The sequence below is a fragment of the Vicia villosa genome, linkage group LG3 (assembly GCF_029867415.1).
Source record: "Vicia villosa cultivar HV-30 ecotype Madison, WI linkage group LG3, Vvil1.0, whole genome shotgun sequence".
Classification (NCBI taxonomy): Eukaryota; Viridiplantae; Streptophyta; class Magnoliopsida; order Fabales; family Fabaceae; genus Vicia; species Vicia villosa.
In genome coordinates this window covers 12874782-12896885 of record NC_081182.1, presented here as the reverse complement: position 1 = coordinate 12896885, position 22104 = coordinate 12874782, and the positions used below count along the sequence as shown (strand labels likewise).

At 32.0% G+C, this 22104-nt stretch overlaps 3 protein-coding genes across 16 annotated transcripts; 1 reads left to right on the top strand and 2 right to left on the bottom strand.

Annotated features, from left to right (window-relative positions):
- Nucleotides 1-793: 793 nt before the first annotated feature.
- On the bottom strand, nucleotides 794-6770 carry LOC131660343 (U-box domain-containing protein 44). The gene is made up of 4 exons (XM_058929574.1): nucleotides 6418-6770; nucleotides 4990-5563; nucleotides 4568-4877; nucleotides 794-2625 (listed from the first exon to the last, which is right to left on the bottom strand). Exons 2-4 carry the CDS (start codon nucleotides 5545-5547, stop codon nucleotides 1049-1051), a joined length of 2445 nt encoding a protein of 814 aa, XP_058785557.1. The 5' UTR covers nucleotides 5548-5563; nucleotides 6418-6770; the 3' UTR covers nucleotides 794-1048.
- Nucleotides 6771-12615: 5845 nt separating this feature from the next.
- LOC131660342 (uncharacterized) lies at nucleotides 12616-18140 on the bottom strand. 11 transcript variants are annotated; one of them, XR_009300807.1, is made up of 8 exons: nucleotides 17714-18140; nucleotides 17527-17589; nucleotides 17243-17364; nucleotides 16773-16955; nucleotides 16628-16682; nucleotides 14826-14930; nucleotides 13231-13273; nucleotides 12632-13135 (listed from the first exon to the last, which is right to left on the bottom strand). XR_009300807.1 is itself a non-coding variant. In XM_058929571.1 (6 exons), exons 2-5 carry the CDS (start codon nucleotides 17101-17103, stop codon nucleotides 14846-14848), a joined length of 354 nt encoding a protein of 117 aa, XP_058785554.1. In that variant the 5' UTR covers nucleotides 17104-17589; nucleotides 17714-18140; the 3' UTR covers nucleotides 13136-13273; nucleotides 14826-14845. The 11 variants fall into 11 exon arrangements, 2 of the variants coding, with proteins under 2 accessions (XP_058785554.1, XP_058785555.1); XR_009300806.1 differs by having other exon boundaries at nucleotides 17243-17589; XR_009300805.1 differs by adding an exon at nucleotides 15343-15471 and having other exon boundaries at nucleotides 12662-13135; nucleotides 14826-14925; nucleotides 16773-17589.
- A 668-nt stretch (nucleotides 18141-18808) lies between these two features.
- On the top strand, nucleotides 18809-21906 carry LOC131660340 (uncharacterized). Of its 4 annotated transcripts, none has more exons than XM_058929570.1 (7): nucleotides 18811-19103; nucleotides 19646-19763; nucleotides 20081-20188; nucleotides 20520-20530; nucleotides 20761-20848; nucleotides 20968-21081; nucleotides 21662-21906. In XM_058929570.1, exons 1-6 carry the CDS (start codon nucleotides 18954-18956, stop codon nucleotides 21060-21062), a joined length of 570 nt encoding a protein of 189 aa, XP_058785553.1. In that variant the 5' UTR covers nucleotides 18811-18953; the 3' UTR covers nucleotides 21063-21081; nucleotides 21662-21906. The 4 variants fall into 4 exon arrangements, 2 of the variants coding, with proteins under 2 accessions (XP_058785553.1, XP_058785552.1); XM_058929569.1 differs by having other exon boundaries at nucleotides 18813-19103; nucleotides 20078-20188; XR_009300798.1 differs by lacking the exon at nucleotides 20520-20530 and having other exon boundaries at nucleotides 18809-19103.
- The last annotated feature ends 198 nt before the right edge of the window (nucleotides 21907-22104 follow it).

Sequence of the window (22104 nt, the reverse complement as noted above, 5' to 3'; positions counted from 1 at the left end):
ATGTTAAAAGTTGAAACTTTGGTTTAGTTGTTTCTAAATTCTTGCTGTGGAATATCATATAGATATAGATGTGGAAATATAAAATTGAACTCACATCTAAACACACTATCAGTTTTCTAATGAGAAAAAGTACAATGAAAAGGCAGAGATGAAGAATTAATTGCATGTGAATTTTTTTTTTTTGTTTTTTAAGTTATTTACAGGGGGTTTAAACCCCCCGCAATCTGTCACTTTTTTTAGAATTATTTTAACTGACGTGGCGTGACACGTGGTGTGCCACATAAGTCTCCGTTAGTGAAATCTAACGGGAGGGACAAAAATAGTGACGGAAAATATTGTGAGAACCATTATTTGAAGAAATTTTTTTTAGGGACTAAAATTGAAGATTATCATATTTATAGGGACTAAAAACATATTTAACCCTTTAAATTATGTAAATGTGTATATACAACAATTTGCAATAAGTTTATTTAAATAACTGAAAAATAAAAATAATACTCCTTTGTACTAAATTATAAGATGTTTTGCAAAATAAAATTGTCTCAAATTATAAATCCCTTTATAATTCTAATACATTATTTATAATTTTTTTTAATTTCTTTATTATTATTCTTTGTTTCAACTTTTTATTATTATTCTTTGTTTCAACTTTTTTAATTTCTCTTTCCTGTGTGAAATATCTAAAATTTTTATAATTTTGGACGGAAGGAGTAATATTTAGCAATAAAGAGAAAAAACTAAAAAACCAATGTTAAAAGAAGAAACTAAATTGACAAAATCTCAAATAGCTTGATTATAGGAAACAGAATCTAATCATTTAAGAGGCAAAAAAAGCAATAGAAACATGACCAACAAATGAAGACCTCCTAAAAGAATGGGTAATTTTTGTATACAATAATCCCAAGGCTGTGGTTGGATAAATAAATGCATATAAGACAATATAACACACACTACATACAATCCAAAACTGATTTAAAAATCATAAAAATTACATACAGATTTTTGCTGTCATAAACATCACAGCGAAACATTTACAACATACATACACTCATCCCATGTTTGGAAAAATTCCTGAGAAGTTAGGTATCTTATCAACATGCTTGAGGGCGCGCTCAGCAATCTGCCTGGTTCGATAATCACCGTGTTGGAAAGCGTCCACAAGTGCAGTACTCAGATTTTGATCTCCAGAAACTTCATAGGCTATATCCTCCGTTCGCAACAGTCTCTCCACTGCCCAAACTGCCCTCCTCCTCAAATTGTCTGTCCGTTTCTCGAGCAACACCTCGAGTATAGGCTTCACTCCCTCTGCTTCACACAAAACCGTTACACCTTGCTCGATATCAACTCCGTCATCTATTACTGTACATAAGGCTGCAAGTGCTGCCTCAACCACGTTCACATTTGTGTGGTCCAGTAGAGCTACTAACTTAAGGACGGCCTGCCCTTCGTAAAGACAAAATGTTTCTTTTAACGAACACTTCCCACGGTGGATCCTACATAATCCAGAAGTATCTGGCGGTTTACTGAAACATGAAAAGAATGAAGCACAGAATGTTGGTTCTGGCACCTCGGGCAATTTGGTTAAATTCTTTGATTCTAGCGATAAATTCTCCAAAGCTATAGCAGAAACCATCTGCACAGTATCAAGTCCATTGGTTTGAAGCAGTTCTATGAAGAGTGCAGCAAGATTTTGATCGCGGCAAAGTGCGACGGCATCAGGCTCATCAGCCAAGACATATGTAACCCTAGCAACAATCTTCATAAGCCCTTCGAGAAATGGTGTCACGAACCGTGTGCCTCTGATTTCTCCCTGCCTGATGGCAATCACCTTTGATATAGCCATTACAAAGGCACCTTCATCCAGTAGCTGTCTCGTGAGGCCCAAATCTCTCTCGGGTAGATCGGCTAAGAGGCCAACAGCAGCTGCCTGCTCTTCAGTGATTCCGATATTTTCTGATATGACTTTAACTAGACTACTAAGCTGTCCTACAGATCCACGAAGCGCATCGGCTAGTTCAGGGCCCATGTGTGGAGACAAATTCTGAAGAAGTTTTATGGAAGCTAAACGGAGATCTTTCTGTGGCGCCTCGATGAACTGAACTAAACTGATAGTGGCACCAGAGCTTTTGATAGCAGAAACAAGACTCAGCACTGTGGTCGGAGAAATAGCAAGTCCAACAAGAACTTGGAGAAGTTTGCACTCAATTGCTGGACCAGTGTTGCTAATAAGATGGAGTAGCTTATGAACTATATCCTCTGAGACCAGAGTTTGGTCATCGGGTCCAAGTGGAATCATGTCGAAGTCTTCTCCTGAATTTACAACACTGGCAAGAATTGTAGCAGAGATCTCTTTTAGTCGCGTGGGAAGCAGATGAGGACCCACTGCAAAGAGGTCGTTGACAAGAGGGGAAAGTATTCCAGCTTCTAATAAAACCTTTGCGCTTGGCTCGCATGATGATATCTGATTTAGTGCCTTCAGTGCAGCTTCTCTTGACTGCATATTGCCACTTTTCATGATATCAATCAGAGATGAGCCCACAGTTCTAGCAACAAAGACTTTAACATCATTATCCAAAACCAGCTCACCAAGGATTCCAGCCATGGACAGTTTGGTTTCTGGTGGACCTGCAAAAGTTTCAAAGAAAAACAAGATAATGGATTAATATCTACAATGGGGTAAGGAATTCTACAAGCAAATGCTACATCTCGATCCCAAATATTTAGGGGCATCGTTATCAAGTTGAGATTCAAATTGTAAATCAAAGACCTGTTATTATGGATTACAAACTAAAATACATGAATAATAAATAAATAAATAAAAAGTCATTTTTCTGTAAAAACAAATGACAGAAAAGTAACCGACTATCATATACAAACCTGAAAATAATTTAAGATTTGAGTTGCAAATCAAATAGCAACAGAAAAGTAACCGACTATACAGAGTTGGCAAAAACTAAAGTAGCTGACTAATTAAATTAAGTTAAAGTTGTAAAGTATAAGAATGAATTGTGATGTATTTAGGGTTTCACATTGATTGACATGTTCATCACATACTCATAACCACATTAAGGGGTATTATTGTAAATAGGGGTGGAAATAGATCAGGCCGATAACAGGGGCCTACAGGCTAGCCTATACAGACTTAGGCTAGCCTATACAGACTTAGGTCAGGCCACACATTTTTTTAATGTGAATGCTAGCTAGGTTGCTGCCTGAAAGTAATATGTTGATAGCTCGAATACAATGTCAATTGAGCAAGAGCCACTACATCGTCATTAGGATGCCGTGCAAAATAAGCAAGGGTTCTAAGATCTTTGTGAATGGTTATGAGTAAAGCCGCCAATTCATGAGAGTAGAATTTGTTTTGGAACATGAAACATAGGTACACTAATAGGAAAATATATGAAAATAATAGACACTGTAATTAAGAGATGCGTGATTAAGAGCATGTGCGTACAATAAACTAAATGGGTGGCTTAAAGGATGAATAATGTAGACCACTGAAATCAAGCGGAGTGGTTGAAGTGGAAGAGGGCATTGGGTGTTTTATGTGATACAAACGTACCGCTAAAATTGATAGGAAAATTTTATCATACATATACAATTGTAAGACCCACATAGTTGTATGAGACTGTTGAGTAGTAAAGAGTCAACGCGAGAATAAAATAAACTTAGCAGAGATGAAGATGTTGCGTTAGATGTGTGGTAAGATTAGACATGATAGGATTATAAATTACCACATTAGATACCTAAAGCAATTTCTATAATAAGGCGTCTGACTATTTATTATTATTAAATATATATAATATATTTTATAATAGCAGTTATACTAAGTTATTGTGTAAACTATTATGTAATAAGTAATTATTAAGTTAGTTATGCATTGTGTCAATAAAAGGGAAACTGTAAGTCGATGTGGGTCATCCGAACAAAAATTAGAAAGTGGTTATCTGAGAGAGCGATTGAGACCAAGTTCTTGAATTCTTGGAAGTGAGAGATCAAAAACTCATAAATTTCTTGGGAACTCGTTGTAATCACTATTAAATTTTTGTTTGGTACCAGGTTCTAATGATAATAATAGTCTAACATAACACCTTCTAAAATAAAATAAAAATCAATTTTGTCTAAACCAATGGTTGAGTTCAAGATAAGGAGGATTCGAGGCCCTCATCTTTGATCTCAACTGAGAAAACATATACAACTAACTGTCATATTATATATTTATTACTTTTTTTACCTAAATTTTTAAGGCCTAAAGCCCTAGCTTGAACTGCTTGGCCCAAGGGCCAGCCCTGGACTACTATCAACCCATTCTAATGTTTGGGGAGGAAAATATTGCAAGAGGGAAAAGTTAAATATTTACGCAACAAATACAATTTTTGTCTTAGTATTCAACATAATTCTAAAAGGAGGACAAGTCTGCACATCAATCTTACGACAATATATGTGTAATATGGCTGTGACGCTGGTCTATGCAGTTGATGCTGCTATATGAGAACTAACATAGCGAGAGCAAATTAACTACAACGAATATGATGTGATATAAATTATAGAGGAGCGTTAGTACCTTCAAGAAGATGGGTCAGAAGAGGCTGCAATCTACCATTTTCAGCCATCTGCCGCACATTATTCTCATATTTTTCCAGATTCTCCAATGTTTTATCAGCCTTCTCAACAGTGGAAACGTCTTCTGATTTGCTGCTTGTCATTCCAACTAATATAAGAATAGATCCATTGACCGAACCAATCTTCTCGCAGAGGGTTTCTGAGGTTGAGAGTTCATAGAGCAAGGAGACAGCCTCCTCTCTTTCTTTAGAAAGCTCGTGAGAAAGGAATTTTACTACCGTGCGCACGGTGTCTCCTTCAGCCAACAGTTCCTTTTGAGCAAAGAGAAGATGTTAATAGGAATCTCTCCAAAGGCAGTCACAATGATGATACCGAAAAAACTATGGAAGGAAATGAAATGATAACTAGCAAACCTGCAACAACCTTATTTTCATCGTCTCCCTCGACCACGATTCTAAGTGTTTCAAGAGCTCTACAACGAACTTTACGGCTGCTACTCTTCAGCATATCAACAACCATTGGTATAAGCCCTGCACTGCGGACAATATGTTTATTCGACCGGCTTCTTCGACAGATGTGCTGGACATACCTCAAGGCCATAAGGGCTTCCTTTTCTGGACCTGCTGTATTCAACGAACGACGGGCCATATCCAGCTGTGCAGCTTCATTCCTCGCAGTCCACTCTTCAATGGTGTTCCGCAAAGCCAAGCTAGGATTCAACTCCGCGCTTTTCAATTCTCGAAGAGTCAAAGGGCAAACCAGTTTCCGTCCACTCTCCTTACATTCCTTGAACCATTTTTCAATCGCTTCACGCTCAAAAGTCTGTCCGTTTTCTGAAGTAACAGGATCACGCATAACTTGCTTCGTCAAAGGACATACAAAAGCATCATAAATAGGCTCAATGTGCAACCTCTCGAAAAGTAAGCTATCATCCGACTGGCTGCCAGGGTCATTATTTCCATCCCAGCTTCCAGACATCATATCTTCAGTTATCTAACTGTCAGCCACAAAGAACAACAATAGAAAACACAAGTCAACCAAAAGAATGAAACTTCAAGCAAAATTCCAAACGTGAATCGAATGAAGTCAAAGCCCCTCTGATCCTTACTTCATTTTACCTCTGTCCATAAATATAAGACTCGTTTTTCAAACCTTTTAAATTTTCAATAGCACTAACTACTTCTTTATCAACATAGCTTTAATTATGTTAGCATGTTACATCTCTTTCATCAACATGTAATGGATATTGTGATTGAAACATATACTAAACTACAGTAATTTTCTATCATGAGGTTTTGACTACCGGTCACGATAGTTTAAAAGCTTTTGCGATTTTAGTAGGTACAAGTGTGAATTCATCACAATTTGTTCTTTATCATAAAAACGGTGAATATCAGTATGGCTTTCAGAACTTTCAGATAAATACCGTTTTGTCGCGGCCGTTTTGGCAGTAACATACTGTTTTTCTAAAACATAAAATTTATTTAAAATTACCAATTGATACTAAATTTAATACTACTATGAACTTTCATAATTATGATAATTTAGTGAATGATCCAATAATTAGGGAGTGAGTAGTAAATAGTAAAAACTTATCCAATGCAATGAGAGACAAGGAAATTAGACAATAAATGGATTCAATAATTGATAATCATATCATAAAGATTACTCAAATTGCAAATTCTCTTAATTTAGTTCAGTTTAATTGTTTTGATGAAAGTTATGTTACCAATTTAGTAGGGGGGGAGTTTTAATGGATCAAAAATAGAAAGTAGTTAGATGTTGATTAAGAAAAATAGGCAAACAAAGGAATAAAGAGTGTAAATTATGAAACAAATCGAGAAAACTTACATGTGTGAAGAAAAGGAAAAGGTAATTTTTAGGTTAATGATTTGGGAATCAAGTTGAATGGAAGTTGATTGGGCGATGAAATTGTAGTGGTTGTGGCATGGTGGTTATAAGAGTTGGAATTGAATGAGGTGAAGAGAAGGAGAAGAAGAAAGATATTTAGAGAGAGAGAAACAAAAAATGAAATTGAAAAAGTTGATTGAAGAAAGTGATTTTTTTGAATGATTTGAAAAATAAAAAGAAAATGGAAATTCCAGCATGAGAGAGAAGGTTGACTGGTGTAATGGTAGTCGACTAGTCGTCAGGTTAGACAAGAGAGAGGAGAGAGAAAGAGAGAGACAGACAGAGGGAGAGAGAGGATGAGAAAAACACAATAATTAATATTAATAATGATATTAATCGTACACCTTTTCTATCATAAAACCAGGTTGGCTTGTCTTCGTGTAACAAAGTTGATGTTTTTTTACTATATTTCAAAATCTTTTGTTTTATTTCTATAGGTTATTTTTTTCTTCTAATTTATTTTGGGAGAAAGTGGGGTCAAAATTAATTGAACTTAGTTTTTTTTTAATAGATATGATATTCAATCGGATCGATTAAAGCATATAGAAGTTTTTTATTCCGCGTAGTCTGTGAGAGTTTGAGATTATATTTTAGTCTTGGACATCATCTAATTCGAAAATCTGATTTGATTGAGCTAAAATTTGATTTAATTTTTATAAGAAACTTATTTTTAAACTAAGTTTGACTTGATTTTAATTCATTAATAAATTAATTTAAATTATTAATCTAAATTATATTTTTACCATATATGTGAATTTTGAAAAAATTCATTATAAAATAATTTAGATTTTACCCGTAATTTTTCAGAATTTTCTTATTTTGGTCATTCTAAAGCAAATTAGCAGAATCTATAACATGTACATAATCTTATATTATATTTTATTATTTTAATTGTTAATTACCACACATGACATTTGCCTCATAGTAAAAATGTAAGTTTGTTTAACTTCACTAATGACTAACTTAAGTCATAATTTTTACATCTAATCATCAATATCTAATCATCAATTTATATTTGTGCGTTCATATATATTTCTTCTCTTTTTGCCATCAGAACCCATAGAGTTTTTTCTCTTCTATTTGTACGTTCTTCTTCAATCTTCATGCTGTGACATTCACCCTCTAATCGTTCCTTCACGAGAATGGCAGCAAGCTCGAACTCCAACATACATTTAAATGGAAGAGTCACTCCCAAATGTGAACATCATCTTTTGGAAAATGCTGACTAGTGTCCTCAAGACAATGATTAAGACCTTAAAATAATAAATTTATCTCAATAATCTGCGTATTTAATGCCTTGAAAATTGAAATATTAAATTTTTTATAAAATATTTTTTTTCTTGAAATGCTTAACCATTGCCCTGAGGACACTCGTTAGCAAGATCCTGTTTTTTTTTATGAAGTTACTTGTTTCAAAGTTTAGTGTAAATCCAAGAAAATACAAATCCACATTTAGCCCCTACACTCTACCCTAATCCCATAACTCATTTTTAAAAAACTTCATCCCTCTCCCATTAAGAATATACCACTCTAATAACATCATTGAATTCACTTAACGAATTAAATTTTATACTTAGCTTAAATTGAAAATCTTTCTTCATCAACTCTCCTCTAAACTTCTCATACTTGAAAAGTTTTTTAAATTTGCCACACAAAAAGAGCATTAAAAAAAAAGATTGTGATGTGAGTGTCTTCAAAAGCATTGGTGCAATAACTACAACAAAACACCTCTGTGAAACTTATCTATTTAAATTTGTCATCAATAGGCCAAACATTGTGAAGAATTTTCCAAAATACCAAGATTTTGTCATGAGTAATCATATTAGACATGATTATATTTTGAGTAATGCTATTCTTACACTATATTTATACACCAATACTTACATCAAACACTCACCGTATTTATACGGTGAACAATTTTTTTAAAAATAAAATAATAATATTTATAAAAAATATTTTTTATTTTTAAAATTACGGACAACACTGTTCATGTACGGTCGTGCATTAACCAACTTCATTACTGTATTAACCAAGTTTTTACACTGTATTAACCAAGTTTGATGACTGGTAAAAATTATTTTTAATACCTGAATATTGCATTAACCAACTTCATTACTGCATTGATCAGGTTTTTACACTGCATTAACCAAATTTGCTGACTACTGTAAAGTACTGTTCATGGTGTAAGAATAACATTACTCAAATTTGGTTAATGCAGTGTAAAAACATGGTTAATGCAGTAATGAAGTTGGTTAATGCAACATCCAGGTATTAAAAATAATTTTTAGCAGTCACCAAACTTGGTTATTGCAGTGCAAAAACTTGAGTAATGCAGTAATGAATTTGACTAATGCAACTTTCAAGTATTAAAAATATTTTTTAGCAGTCATCAAACTTAGTTATTGTAGTGTAAAAACTTGGTTAATGCAGTAATGAAGTTGGTTAATGCACGTCCGTACTTGAACAGTGTTGTTCGTAATTTAAAAAAAAATTATAAATATTATTATTTTATTTTAAGAAACACTGTTCACCGTATAAATATGGTGAACAGTATTTGGTGTAAGTATTGGTGTATAAATATGGTGTAAGAATATCATTACTCTTATATTTTAGTCTCTTTAAAAGAAAGCTCTCTAGAGATGTATTGATTCCAAACTAGATGATTTTAATCATGTGTGAGAATAATTATGCATTCTTTAGTTATATTGATAAGAGTAGGTTTGATAGTGGTTAACCAATCCAAAAAATTCTAGAAACCATTTAGAGAAAAATAAGAGACTATGGCATACAATCTAATTTACACATAGTTAGAAATTTTCAAATTATCAGCAACCACATTATCATTTCAAAAAGATGTAGATCTACCATCCCTAATTTTCCAAGAGCTTCCATTTTGAATTAAATTAAGAGATCTTTCAATCCAAGCCACAAAGATGAAGAAACGTAGTCATTAATATGTCTATTTTCTACAAGGAATCTAGCTTTAAGTGCTAATCGGATAAGAGCATGTCCCAACATAATTTCAGACAACCTGTTTCATTTATCTTTGACAATTTTCGTAATCTGCACTCTATCCCAAGCATAATGACTAGTTTTATAGTAGTTTCTATACAACCTATCTAGATATAAAAATTCTTATATCCATAAGAATAGTTGCTTGATAAGCTTCTTAGACTATAATCGTAAATGAAAGGGAATATCTTTTTCAAAAATATAACTTATCCTTAATTTTATTTGGAAAATAGATTTCACAAGCCTAATTATTTCCCTTATGAAAAGGGAATATCTTTTTCAAAAATATCTTATCCTTAATTTTATCTGTCATGTGTTGCAGATGGATGCACTTTGATTTATCTTTAAAAATAAGGACATAAAGATAATTGAAAGGGAGTCAATCAACAATAAAACCAAGGATGTTGATAATAATATGATTCTAGAGAAAGAGCTAGAACTATACCTAGCATAATCCGAGAGGATTGGCCAAGTGGGAGGGTGCTTGGATCTCAAGGGTATGCTTCCCTTGAGGTCCTGAGTTCGAAGGAGTCTAGGACCAACTTTCAAAGGCTACGTGTGGATTAGTCGGTACAGAAGAAAGGAAACCACTCTATAAAAACTAGCTAGTGCTCTTTGCATAGTATATTGGTGAGCATACTTCTGCCACCCTCTATGAGACAGATGCAAAAAGAATTTTGTAATATGAAAAGAATACTCAATTGATGTCTTCTTAATCATCAAGAACACTATTGAATGACATATCTATATTGAACTCAATTTTTTTATTTAATGTTTAGACCATCGTCATAATATGGTTGTTGATTTAAATTGAAGTTTTGGCTTGTTTGTTTTGACTTTTAAAAATAATTTTTATACTATTATATAATTTTATGTAAAAAAAATTTACAGAGAAAATTTTTTTTAAGTGAAAATTTGATTTAAATAGTTATTCTAAAAATGTTATTTTAAATATTTCATTTTTTTAAATATCAAAATTTCAAAAAAAATCACTTAATTTTGAACCTATTTCAAATAAATTTTCATAAAAATCATTTTTGAAAAATCATTTGTTAAAAAAATTGCGATTCTGACTATATTTTGATCTTCCATAATCTTTTTTTATGTTTAGAATGTCAAAAGTAATATTTCAATTTTAAAAAAATAAATATAAAATAATTTGTAATATTTTGAAAAAAAGTTTTATAAAATCTATTTTAAAAAATAAAAAAAAAAATTATTTTTTTTTAAAACTGAAACAAACAAGTCTAAATATTGCGTAAATCAGCTTTTATAAAACAAACAAGTCTAAATATTGTGTAAATCAGCTTTTATAAATTATATTACTTTAAAGTATTTCTCAGCTTTAAAGTGGTAAAAGTAGGAGTGGCAAAATAGGTCCAGCCCATTAGGTATGTCCGTTTTTCCCGCACTTTTCTGCGGTGCGGATTAAGATTTTAGATCCTCACCCTCTAGTATGATCACCCCGCCCCTTCCCGTTTTTTTTATGCGGGCATGTGCATTAACATAAATTTTGTATTTTTAGGCCTAAAAAGTGCAGGGCTCGCGGGCTTAACCCACCTCACCTTCACTTTTTTGCGGGGCAGGCCAAGGTTTTAAACCCGCACTCTTAACTACGACTGCTCCGCCCTATTTTTTTGCGGGATTTTGAGGGACAGACCTAAACGGGGAGGGCATGCCCGTTTGTCACCCCTAAGTTAAAGTGATATATAAATTCAATTAAGATTTTTTATTTAATTAAAGTTACTTAAGTTAATTATAATTAAACAATAAACAATTTTATCATTTGATAATTAACTAGTAGAAGACCCGTGCGTCTGCACGGGTAAAATCATTCTTATCTTAGATCATTTGGTAAGACTTGGTTGTTGATATATAATTATCATTACAAAATTACTAATAAGTGCAAATATTTCAAAATAAATATGTATCAAATCACCAACATAATAAATCCAATATGTCTAATAACTATAAATATTTATAAATACCACTAATAATTATAAATATTTGCAAATATTTTCTCGAATATATACTGATATAATAAAAAATTAAACATTGTCGCTTCAACAAAATAGTTATAAATTTGATCGAATTGCTGTAAATCAAACTCAATAAAATAGAACATTGAACTATTGAACTCATTTGAATTACAATTTTAAAATATTCATAATTTCACTTGTTTCTAACACTTAATAAATATTTTTCAACTAAATACATATTACATAGAGAATGAATTCTACCTATTGAATTCTCTTAAAAAAAATCAATTGCAAAATCAATATAAATGAATGCACTATGAATTAAAAGAAACTCTACCATATAAACATTAGTCATGTGTGTATAGAATACACTAAATATTATTGTTCTGTATATACCACATATTGAACCTGTAATGAATTAGGCCCAAGTCTGGCAAGCCCATTATAATTAATAATGGTGAGTCATTCATCTTTAGAAGGATCTAGATAGTGAGTATTTGGTTTATGCTATTGGTATAAATATGTGATTGGTGAATGTAATTCTCATCAAAGAAATGAATGAAGAAATTAGTTTTAGAATTGTTATTATCTTTTTAGTGTAGTTTTCTCTCTATTTCTCTTAGCTCCAAAGTTATGTTCATAACAGAACCTTTGCCAAAACTAAAGTTGAAATATATTCTTACAATAATAGGATACACGGACACCCCATCACTTATGCTTCAGATTTAATTTAATCTAACAACATTTACAAAATTTAATCTATCATAGAATTTGGTCAGCTTGCTGCTAAGCAATAGTATATAAGAACTCCAAGCATTTCCTTTATCCCAATTGCAGTATCTAAGTTAGAATAACTATTGAGTAAATATAAATTAAAATATCAATCAAGTAGCTGAAAGATTAATCAAATACAAGAACTAAAAGGACTCATTGTAAGCTTTATTTAAAAACATCAATCTTCACCTTAATCATAAGCTTCTAAAGCATGAACTTGCAGATACAAGATTAGCAGAAATACAATGGCAACAAAATATTTTAAATACAAGTTCTTTTCCATCATTTGCTACAAATCATTCATCAAATTTACTATTCTTTATACTCTGTTTCTTGTTTAAAAGAAAATTCAAGATTGTTTAAGCATTTATTCCGATTGGGCAATAGAATCACGGGGAAAATGGAAAAACAAAGATAACATATCATCAAAATTTTGCAACCATTTATTCCGATTGCGACCATAGTAGAGTTGCATAAAATTGTTTTTAATGTTTTAGAAATTATAATGTGATTGCCACAACCATTATTTAAAACTCTGCTACTTAGTTCTACACATTATGCATACATACATAAGCACAAGGTTTTTAAAAATGGTACGCGGCGCACCAGTAGTGAAAAAATGGTTTCAGTAGGTGTCGATACTGTTTTTATGTTAAAGAGTTAATTCACACCTGTACCGAACAAAATCGCAAAAATCTTTACACAACCACAGTCGTTTCTTAAAACCTTGCATAAGCATACATACATAACTATTGCTATACATTAGACATACATACATTCATATATACATTTATGCTTACATATATTGAATATGGATCTTATCACATGATGACATGATCATGGAAACCCTTTAAGAAGTTTCTGAATTGCAGCATACGTTTTCCTTCTTGAACCTACAACACCAATTCCCATATCCTTGAGATCTTCCAATGTCAACATGGGAAGTAACTTATCAAATGAATTGTGCAACAATAAGATTAATAATCACCTATGGGTGGAACTATATATTGATCCCCCTGAGAATGAGCAACCTGAAAATTGTAAAATATCAAATTTGATTTACACTATTACTTAGTGGTTCATTTCGGTAAGTTACAGTCGTCAAAGCCAGAAGTATTATCGGGCTGCAAATGAATAAAAGATATGCATATGAACCAGAAAAACATAACCTTCGGTGCAAATGAACCTACACATATCAACAGTCAACACAACTAGAGGTGTGCAAAATATCCGGTTTTGATGTCCAAATCCATAACCAAACCTAAACCACTTTTAAATATCCGAATATAATTGAATGGTTATTAACCGGTTTAGTTATTAATGGTTTGGTTATCCATTCATATAATCCGGATATAATTAAATGGTTATTAACCGGTTAAATTATTTTGGATTCAGTTATAATCAGGTTATTATCCAAATCCAAATATTTTAATTCTCAAAATATTAAATTTTTTTTTGAAAAAAAATATTTTCGGAAAAAATAATTTTCAAAATTGAATTTTAAAAAAAAACGGTTATATAATCATAACCAAATTTATAACCGGTTTATAACCAGTTTTGATTAAAATGTGGTTATGGTTATAAATCCAAACCATTTAAATGGTTTTAAAATGGTTATGGTTTGGTTTTTCAAAATAACCAACCAGGCACACCCCTAAACATAACCAAAAATGCACCGCAAGGTGGATGTGAAAATGTTTGCTGCTGCAATAGACCGGTAGAATATAAACATCAACTTTGCCTTTAGAGCATGACTCCCTGGACCCACTTTTGACTCTGAATCAACACTTTCAGCTCTAACAGTGCCTATATTCACCGTCAAGGTCAATCACTAAAGAACATAAAATGAAAAACACTTCCAAGATATAGTAAGAGCTCTCCAAGCAAGAAAATATCACACACACACTGACACACATTAGGTTTTAACTTGGTAGAAAACAACTATAAATACCATAAAAAATCACAATGCTTAAATCATTCACTTGATTTTAAATTTCTGGACTGAACAAAAATATATCAGGAGCAAAGTATGGTTGAGTGCCTTCTCTTGATTATTTTGAAATTTATAACCATAAACAAAAGCAGTTACGTTATACCCACTTTCATATGGAAAAAAAGTGTAGTTAGGAACAACCTAATTCAAACTAAGCAGACTCTGAAGCACACGGATATTTTTAAGAGTTAATTTATGTAAAGAATTGCGAAAGCCCACATTTAAGATTTCTATGAATTTTTCAAACATCTACAAATAAGCATGAACAAATTGAAGGGAAAAACTAAAAATATTGTAACTCTATAATAGAAAACATATATCCTATCTCAACAAACATTGTAATAGCATACCATTAAATAGCAAAAATAGTTGTAACTATATCACGTTAACAATATCTCTATGCCCAAGTTCCAGCTATATCACCTTAATATTCGTGTTCAAGCAAATACAAATCAGTAGAGAAGATCTATAGTTGTAGTAAAAAATCTATAACCTACACCTTGTTATTCAAAAATCAGTAGAGAATATCTATGTTCAAGCAAACAATTCATAAAGAGGTCTAGAAAAAGGAAAATGACACTGTGACTCACTTTTGATATGTTACAGTCTCCTAATATCTCCTTTTACTTGTCAGATAGTTCTCAGGAAGAGTTATGCATAGGTTCTTTGTTGCACAAATTATAGATGATCCTGCACTACAATTTAAGTACAGCGGAGTGTCAAGATTGAGCAAAGAAGTCATGAAACAAGTATTAAACATGTTGAATCCAGTAAGAAGTTGCAATAATAAGCAAACCAAATAGTTAAGAGTGATGAAAAGTAAGAAAATAGATTGATGAGCATCCAAGTTAGAAAAAACATAATTCTTGAGAAATAATGATTCCAGCTCTAGGGTCAGGTTTCAAATGAAACTCCCAATTAGCCCATTTCACTATACATCCATCAACTGTCCAGAAATTCAATGATGAATAATATTATTAATATTTTAACCGTAACTATTTTAAATGAAACTCCCAATTAGCCCATTTCATTATACATCCATCAACGGTCTATAAATTCAATGATGAACAATATTATTAATACTTTAACTGTAACTATTTTAACAACCTTTGAAGTAAATTTAAAAATCTTGTCCATAACACAACAGTAAGGTTTCCTGTCTTATCACAAGGTGGGTATAGGCAGGGCCGGTCCTTCGAATTTGGGTGCCTTGGGCGAATCAAAAGAGTGGTGCGCCTATAATTTTTTTTAACAATAAATACATAAGGATAAAAGAAATAATTTGATAAAAAAAACACATTTTGATATTGTGCAAAAAAAAATACAGATCTTTGAATCAATGTTTATACTACATCAAAACATAAACCACTATAAAGAGAGTTCTTCTTCTTATTCTTCTTCATATGATCTATTTTTTCTATATAAAAATTGATCAAACTTTTAAAATTATTTAAATATCATCCTCTTAGCATTTTTTTTTGTTGCAAAATCATTAATAATTTGGTCATAATCAAGATTTTTAAAAATTTATTTTCAAATGAAATCAACACAAGACTATTTAATCTATCTTGTGATATAATAAATCTCAAATAAAATTTTAATAACTTTAGTTTAGAAAAACTTCTTTCCGCAGATACAACACTGATAGGAATAGTCAATATTATTCTATAAGTTATGCATGCATTAGGATAACAATTAAAAGTCTTTAAAGAACTCAATATCATATAACTTGATTTTGATTCAACTGTTAAAACTTCTCTAATAACTTTTAATTTTTCAAACAAAATTTCACCATCAAGATCAACAGCTTAATCCAAATTCGACACTGTCAGAAGATTTCTAACCTGTCAAATAACATTATCAATAATATAAAATATTTTCTGTATCATTATTTTAATTTTAGTGCCTCAATTAAATTCTTTAGTTGCTAAAGTTATGGATATATTAATTGATTTTATTTTAGGGGAATTAATTGATTTTATTCTACTCTATATTTTATTAATGGAAAATTATATTCTTTTATTAATTTGATGCCCTTATAATTTCGTTAGCTAGTATTTTTTTTTTAAATTCTAACAAAATTTTTTATAATAAAAAATTTTCTTTTAATATATAGGGATAAAAAAAATGTTGGTGCCCCTTAAATTATGGGGCCCTGGGCTCCCGCCCCGCGAGCCCATGCTCAGGGCCACCCCTGGGTATAGGCACTGGAAACAGAACCAAACCATCCATTTCTGGAAACAAAATTTAACTGCATCATTTACATGGTATGTTGCGTAGATTTGGTGCTTCCTAGATCCCACGCGACGATAACCTTATGGGTTGCACTGTTAAAAATGAAGAACATTAAATAGAACTATGATAATTATGTATCTAGTGTCAGCTGATTTACCTTCAGTGATTGCATTTTCATCTTGATTAGTTGAACCTAAGTCCATTTCAAGAATCTGAGCAAGCAACATCAAGAATATGAGTGATAAACAAACACAATTAAATATGGGGCATTATTACTATTCAATGCAACATATGATACTTACCATTCCCTCAACATCAGAATAGTAAGGAACTTCATGCTCCTCAACGCTATCACGATCATAATCATCATCAACACAACCTTTTTCCAGATCAATGCATAAACGTTTTTCTTCTATCTCAGGTAAAGTCTTATGCTCCTCTTCCTTTGGATGTGTACCAATAAGTGAAGGCAGAGCAATAACCATCTGTAAATAACATGTAACTTTAATAATGTTTTGTTAATAGAAAGTGTAATTATAAACCAATTCCCTAAAGAGCTTTCCAATTATGGAGTATCCAACAATTGACCCGTCTAACCTCTGGTGCTAGATATCCATTTGAGGCATGCTTCATAGTAACATCACCAAAGAACAAATTGCAAAAGTATGAAATATAATTATTATTGACAACTTAACCAGCTCTGGATTGCAGAGCCCTAATAGGAGAAAAAAAGTCAGTAGTATAAAAGACACAAGTTAACAACAAACTTGACCTTATCCTTGTACTTACAGACTTTATTCTTCCTGTAGGACGAACTTCTAGCTGAACCGATGCAAAAAACTTCAATGCAATTCCAGCACTTGTCACTTATGGATTTCCATAGTAGACACCAATCTTCAAAAGTAAATAGAAAAACAAACCATATAAACTAAATCAAGAGATTTATTTAATAGTGAAATATATTATTGAATCCCATTTTCTGCATTCCAATGTCACTCTATGAATTTAAATGAAAATTTTGGTTATAATGAAATGCAAAGAAAATCATATCTTTACTTGAACTTCAGCTCAGTGAGTGAGAGCTGAGACGGAGTCAACACAAATGGTATGGCACCAGATCTACAGATAACATATGTGAAACCAGAAAAAGCTGTTAACATCCATTGCAATTTGTTAAAACCAGAAAAGCACCACATATAATCAGAAGAAGGAAAATGGAAGAAAAGGATAGTGATGAACTTACGGAGAGAGAAGGGTGAGGATTGGCATGCAAAAGGAGAGAAAGGGAGAAATACTGATATACCTACAAACAGGAAAACAAAGAAAGCGCTGGGAGGCTTTTTCGACTGAGACATTTCTACCCCGCTAGAATTACGCGTTGCTACCACCACTCATTTTCGCCAAAAAACACCTCTAGGTTAAATCATCCATTTTCAATTTCATTCATGCTTTATGATTTGCTTTTATAGTTTGAGAAGCAATGATAGATGGAGGAAATGATAAAAAGGAAAATGAGAAGAAAATGAATGAGGAAGAAGACAGAGAATGAGGGAGACGAGAAAAAAGAGAGAAAATGAGGGGGGATGAGAGGTGTTAGGGTTTGTGGGGTTTAGAGAGAGAAGAGGGAAAACTGGAGAGATAGTGAGAGTGTTGAAAATGACAAAAGTGTGAAAAGAGGGTGGATAGAGGAGAATGAGAGGGAAAAGAGAATTTGAAAAAATTGAATGTCACTTGTATAAAAGGACTCTTTTCATTGGTTGAAATTAATTCAATTAGTAAATTACGATAAGGGGCAATTCTTAGTGTTAATTAAAATGCTAGAAAGGATAATTTAGACGATTTAGTGGCATATTTCATTCTTAATTAGGTAGTTGAAAAAAAAAATATGTAGTGTTCGGTAAGAGTAAAATAATTTTATTAAAAATAAAATAAGTTGGCAAATCAATGTAAACTAATTTTATAATATCGCTCAATAAAATTATAACATTCCACTTTCTCATGACAGTATTTTAAAATTAAAAAAAAAAGTGATTTGATTTGTGAGTGTATTTTTTTCTCATATGTCAAATCATTAAAATATTATAAATTAATTTATATGACATGACAAATAATAATTATAATTATAAATTGAATATAATTAATTATTAAAAATAATTTTATCAAACATTTTTTCATCAAGCTCATAAAAAAATCAGCATTGCTATATAGTACGACACTTTTTTCCGACGAAGCCAACGAATCCATACGTGTCATCTTGCCCATTTATTTCAAGAAAAAGCTAATGTATTGATTTATAAATTTAAAAAATATAGATAAGGCTTTTGACTTAATACACCTAGTCGTGCGGCTTAAACGAATGCAATTTCGTACCAAGTATCATTATCCTAAAAAAAATACTATTCTATGATCAATTTACAATAACAGTGTAAAACTGCGTCTTTGAAGATTTTGCTCTGCAAACCCAAAATCTTGATTGAAGTTCAATGGGAGAAGAGAGAAAACAAATTTGTGTGAACGGTGAAGAAAATCAAGCAGAGATTGTTAAAGATGAAGACAAACTCGCTTTACAATTCATGGATTCACTTCATAACTATCTAACCCTCACCGATTCTCTCTCTTCCACACTTCGACAGGTGAAAAAATTACACTTTAACCTAATCAATTCAAATTCAATTATCATCATCGTCATAAAATTAAACCCTTGTATTTCACTCATTTGATTCGGTTTTACTTCAAGGATCATGATTTATATTATTTTCTGATTCATTGTTTATTGTGCGTTGGTTATTTCAAAATTTGGGATTTTCACTGTTAATATTGAGATGAGAAGTTGTGAAACTGTTTAACATATGTAAGGACTTTTTTTTGGATGAATAGCTCAAAAGATAGAATAAAGTTATAGTTTTTTTATATGGGCAATAAGTTATTTTCATAAGCTATTCCGGAGAGCTTATAGGAATAAGCTGAAAACATGTTACAGAATACAGATGTGATAAGTAAGTTGTTTTTATAAGCTATTCCAAACAGTCTTACAAGTGCTCAGGCTAGTAGATAAAGCGATATAAATATGCCCTGACTCTGGAGATGATCCTGCAAAGTTAGGGATTTTTTTCACAATTTTGTTTCTTTGATTTGTATGTTTTCTCTTTTTGTAATTAATTAGTATTGTTCGCAGGGATGGCTGGAGTTAGCAAGTGCTAGACATTCTATGGGTGCTTCACGCGTTAATAGTTCTTTATTGGACCTCAAATTCCATCCGGCTGCTACAACATTGAAGATAACCGGAAATGATGGTAAGTTGTGTTTTATGCAATGTTTTGGTCCATGTTCCCCCATAAAATTACCGCGTCCCAAGGCACGTTAGTGTAAAAGCTACAATTTCATGCTTCTATTGAATGCACGGTAGCGGTGAAGCACCGGTAAAACAAACATACACTTATAGTGAAGGATGTAGCTGTTTGCAACGGCTTGATCCTACTTGTATCGTCTTAGAATGCTTTGTCTGGTTTGCCGCCTGACATGCTTTCACTTGCTTTTTGTAACATGTACTTGATATTAATAAGATAGAACCTCTGTTTTAATATGTGAATCATTGCACTTGATTCAGTAGGTGCACAACCACAATTCACGTTGCAGAAATGGGTATCCTCTGAACATGAAAGTACTCAATTAGAAGACAAGGATGAGCAGCCACAAGATAGTGATTTGAAAGCGTCTGGTACGGTTTTCTTATCCTGGCATACCAAATAAACGATATGTTTATCCCTTTGACTGTTGGTGGTGATAGAGTAAAGGGGAACCGGGGAACATAATTTACTGAATATAATTCTGAACTTTTTTTAAACGTTACTTGATATTATTAAGGTTAATCCTGAAATGAAACGTCAACTATAGATATTAGAACAAACTCTGACTTCATTTGTAATTTGTAATCTTATTCTGCAAGTATATGCTTTTAGTAGTATATTTTTGTTTCTCACTTTTTTTCGTATAATTGGCTTTGCAAATTACTGAGGCGACCATTATAAAGAACTTAATGAGACTTGCAGATAATGATGAAGTAAGTATTTGAATTTTTTTGTCAATTTCTTTTGTTATTTTAGATTCTCTTAACAAGATATTAGCATATTAAAACAAGAATTGCAAGTAATATTGGATTGAATTTCTAATATCTTTGATCTGTTGGACTTACCGGTGAATAAATTATAGATTTAGATAGTTCAGTCATTGACATAAGCATCTGATCTGTTAGTTGAATTACTGTTTAAATCTTGTTTGTGGTTTTCATAGGTTCAAAAGGAGCGACACAAGTCCTTGTCAGTTTTTGGAGTTTTAATTTCCCCAAAGCTTCGTGCCTCCCAGCTGTCATTTGAGAAAGGTGGATAACAACTCTAGATCTTAAGTCTCCTTACTTTGTTTATGCAGTTATAGTCATCTGTTTATATTTTATACTTGACAGCAAGAATAACGGATTCTGTGCATTTAAATTCTTTGCAGCACTAGAGACGATCGTTGAAATAGCAAATATGCGATCATCATTGTTACACTCTTTTCACCAACTTCATCAAGAGGTGGAAGATACCAAAGAATGAAAAAGTAGCAATTCTTCAGGTATAGATAACCTCAACTCTCCTTAGTTCATCTGTCTTTTACTCCTATTTTGGTTGCTCATACATATAATTGTGTTGAAGATTTCTTTCTTTCAATTGCATTTGCATATCAAGACTATAGTGTTTTATCTGGTTATTGCGCTGCATATAAATGTCCGAATGCTTGAGATACTTGTATAAAACTATAGGATATCCTTCTGCGGAATAAGATACTTTAATTTTGAATTTCAGTCCCTATTCTATAGGAACTAGGTATGCCATTATATAACAAACTGTCTGTCTTTTAAATAATACATTGAATTTAAATAATTTAAAAGCCTCAATCAAGATGTTGTATAAAGCGCTTTCCCCACCTCAAGAAAGGTAGTATCTCCAATTTCAAATATTGTGGGGGTTATTTCATTTAAAAGAAAGGTAGTATCTCCAATTTCAAACATTGTGGGGGTTATTTCATTTAAAAAGGTATGCCATTGTGAGAGGAGAGACAGATTTGATTTAATAAGTTATTGTTTGGCATATTGTGAAGAACTCACGAGGAGAATGAGTATTTTTTAACACAATGGTTATTTCTTCTTATACAGGCTGCAAGAGTGACATCACATGTGGACAATCTGATTACATTATTGGGGAATAAGATTGCAAGATTTTGGTTTCAAAATGAAAAGTTCCTCATAGTAACACTTATTTCATTTTGCATCCGTTGGAGCTTTTGATGAGAATATACGTTAGGTTTGAACAATTTTTTGTAGCACATCATTACATCAAAAGGAAACAGATTTGAAGTATTGTTTCTGTTGTCAATTATTCTCTTAGGTTTGCAGTTTCACTTTTTTTCTTTGTGGGTTCAATATAATGTTTGATCCAATAGCATGCTCATTCTGATTTTTGCCAAAACGGGTGGAATACAGAGAAAATTACAGGTTCAATATATTCAATGCGATAGCACACCAAAATGGGTACAATTCAGACAATTATCCCAAAGAATTAACCTTGTGGTAACTAGGGATGCTAGAGCATAATTTTT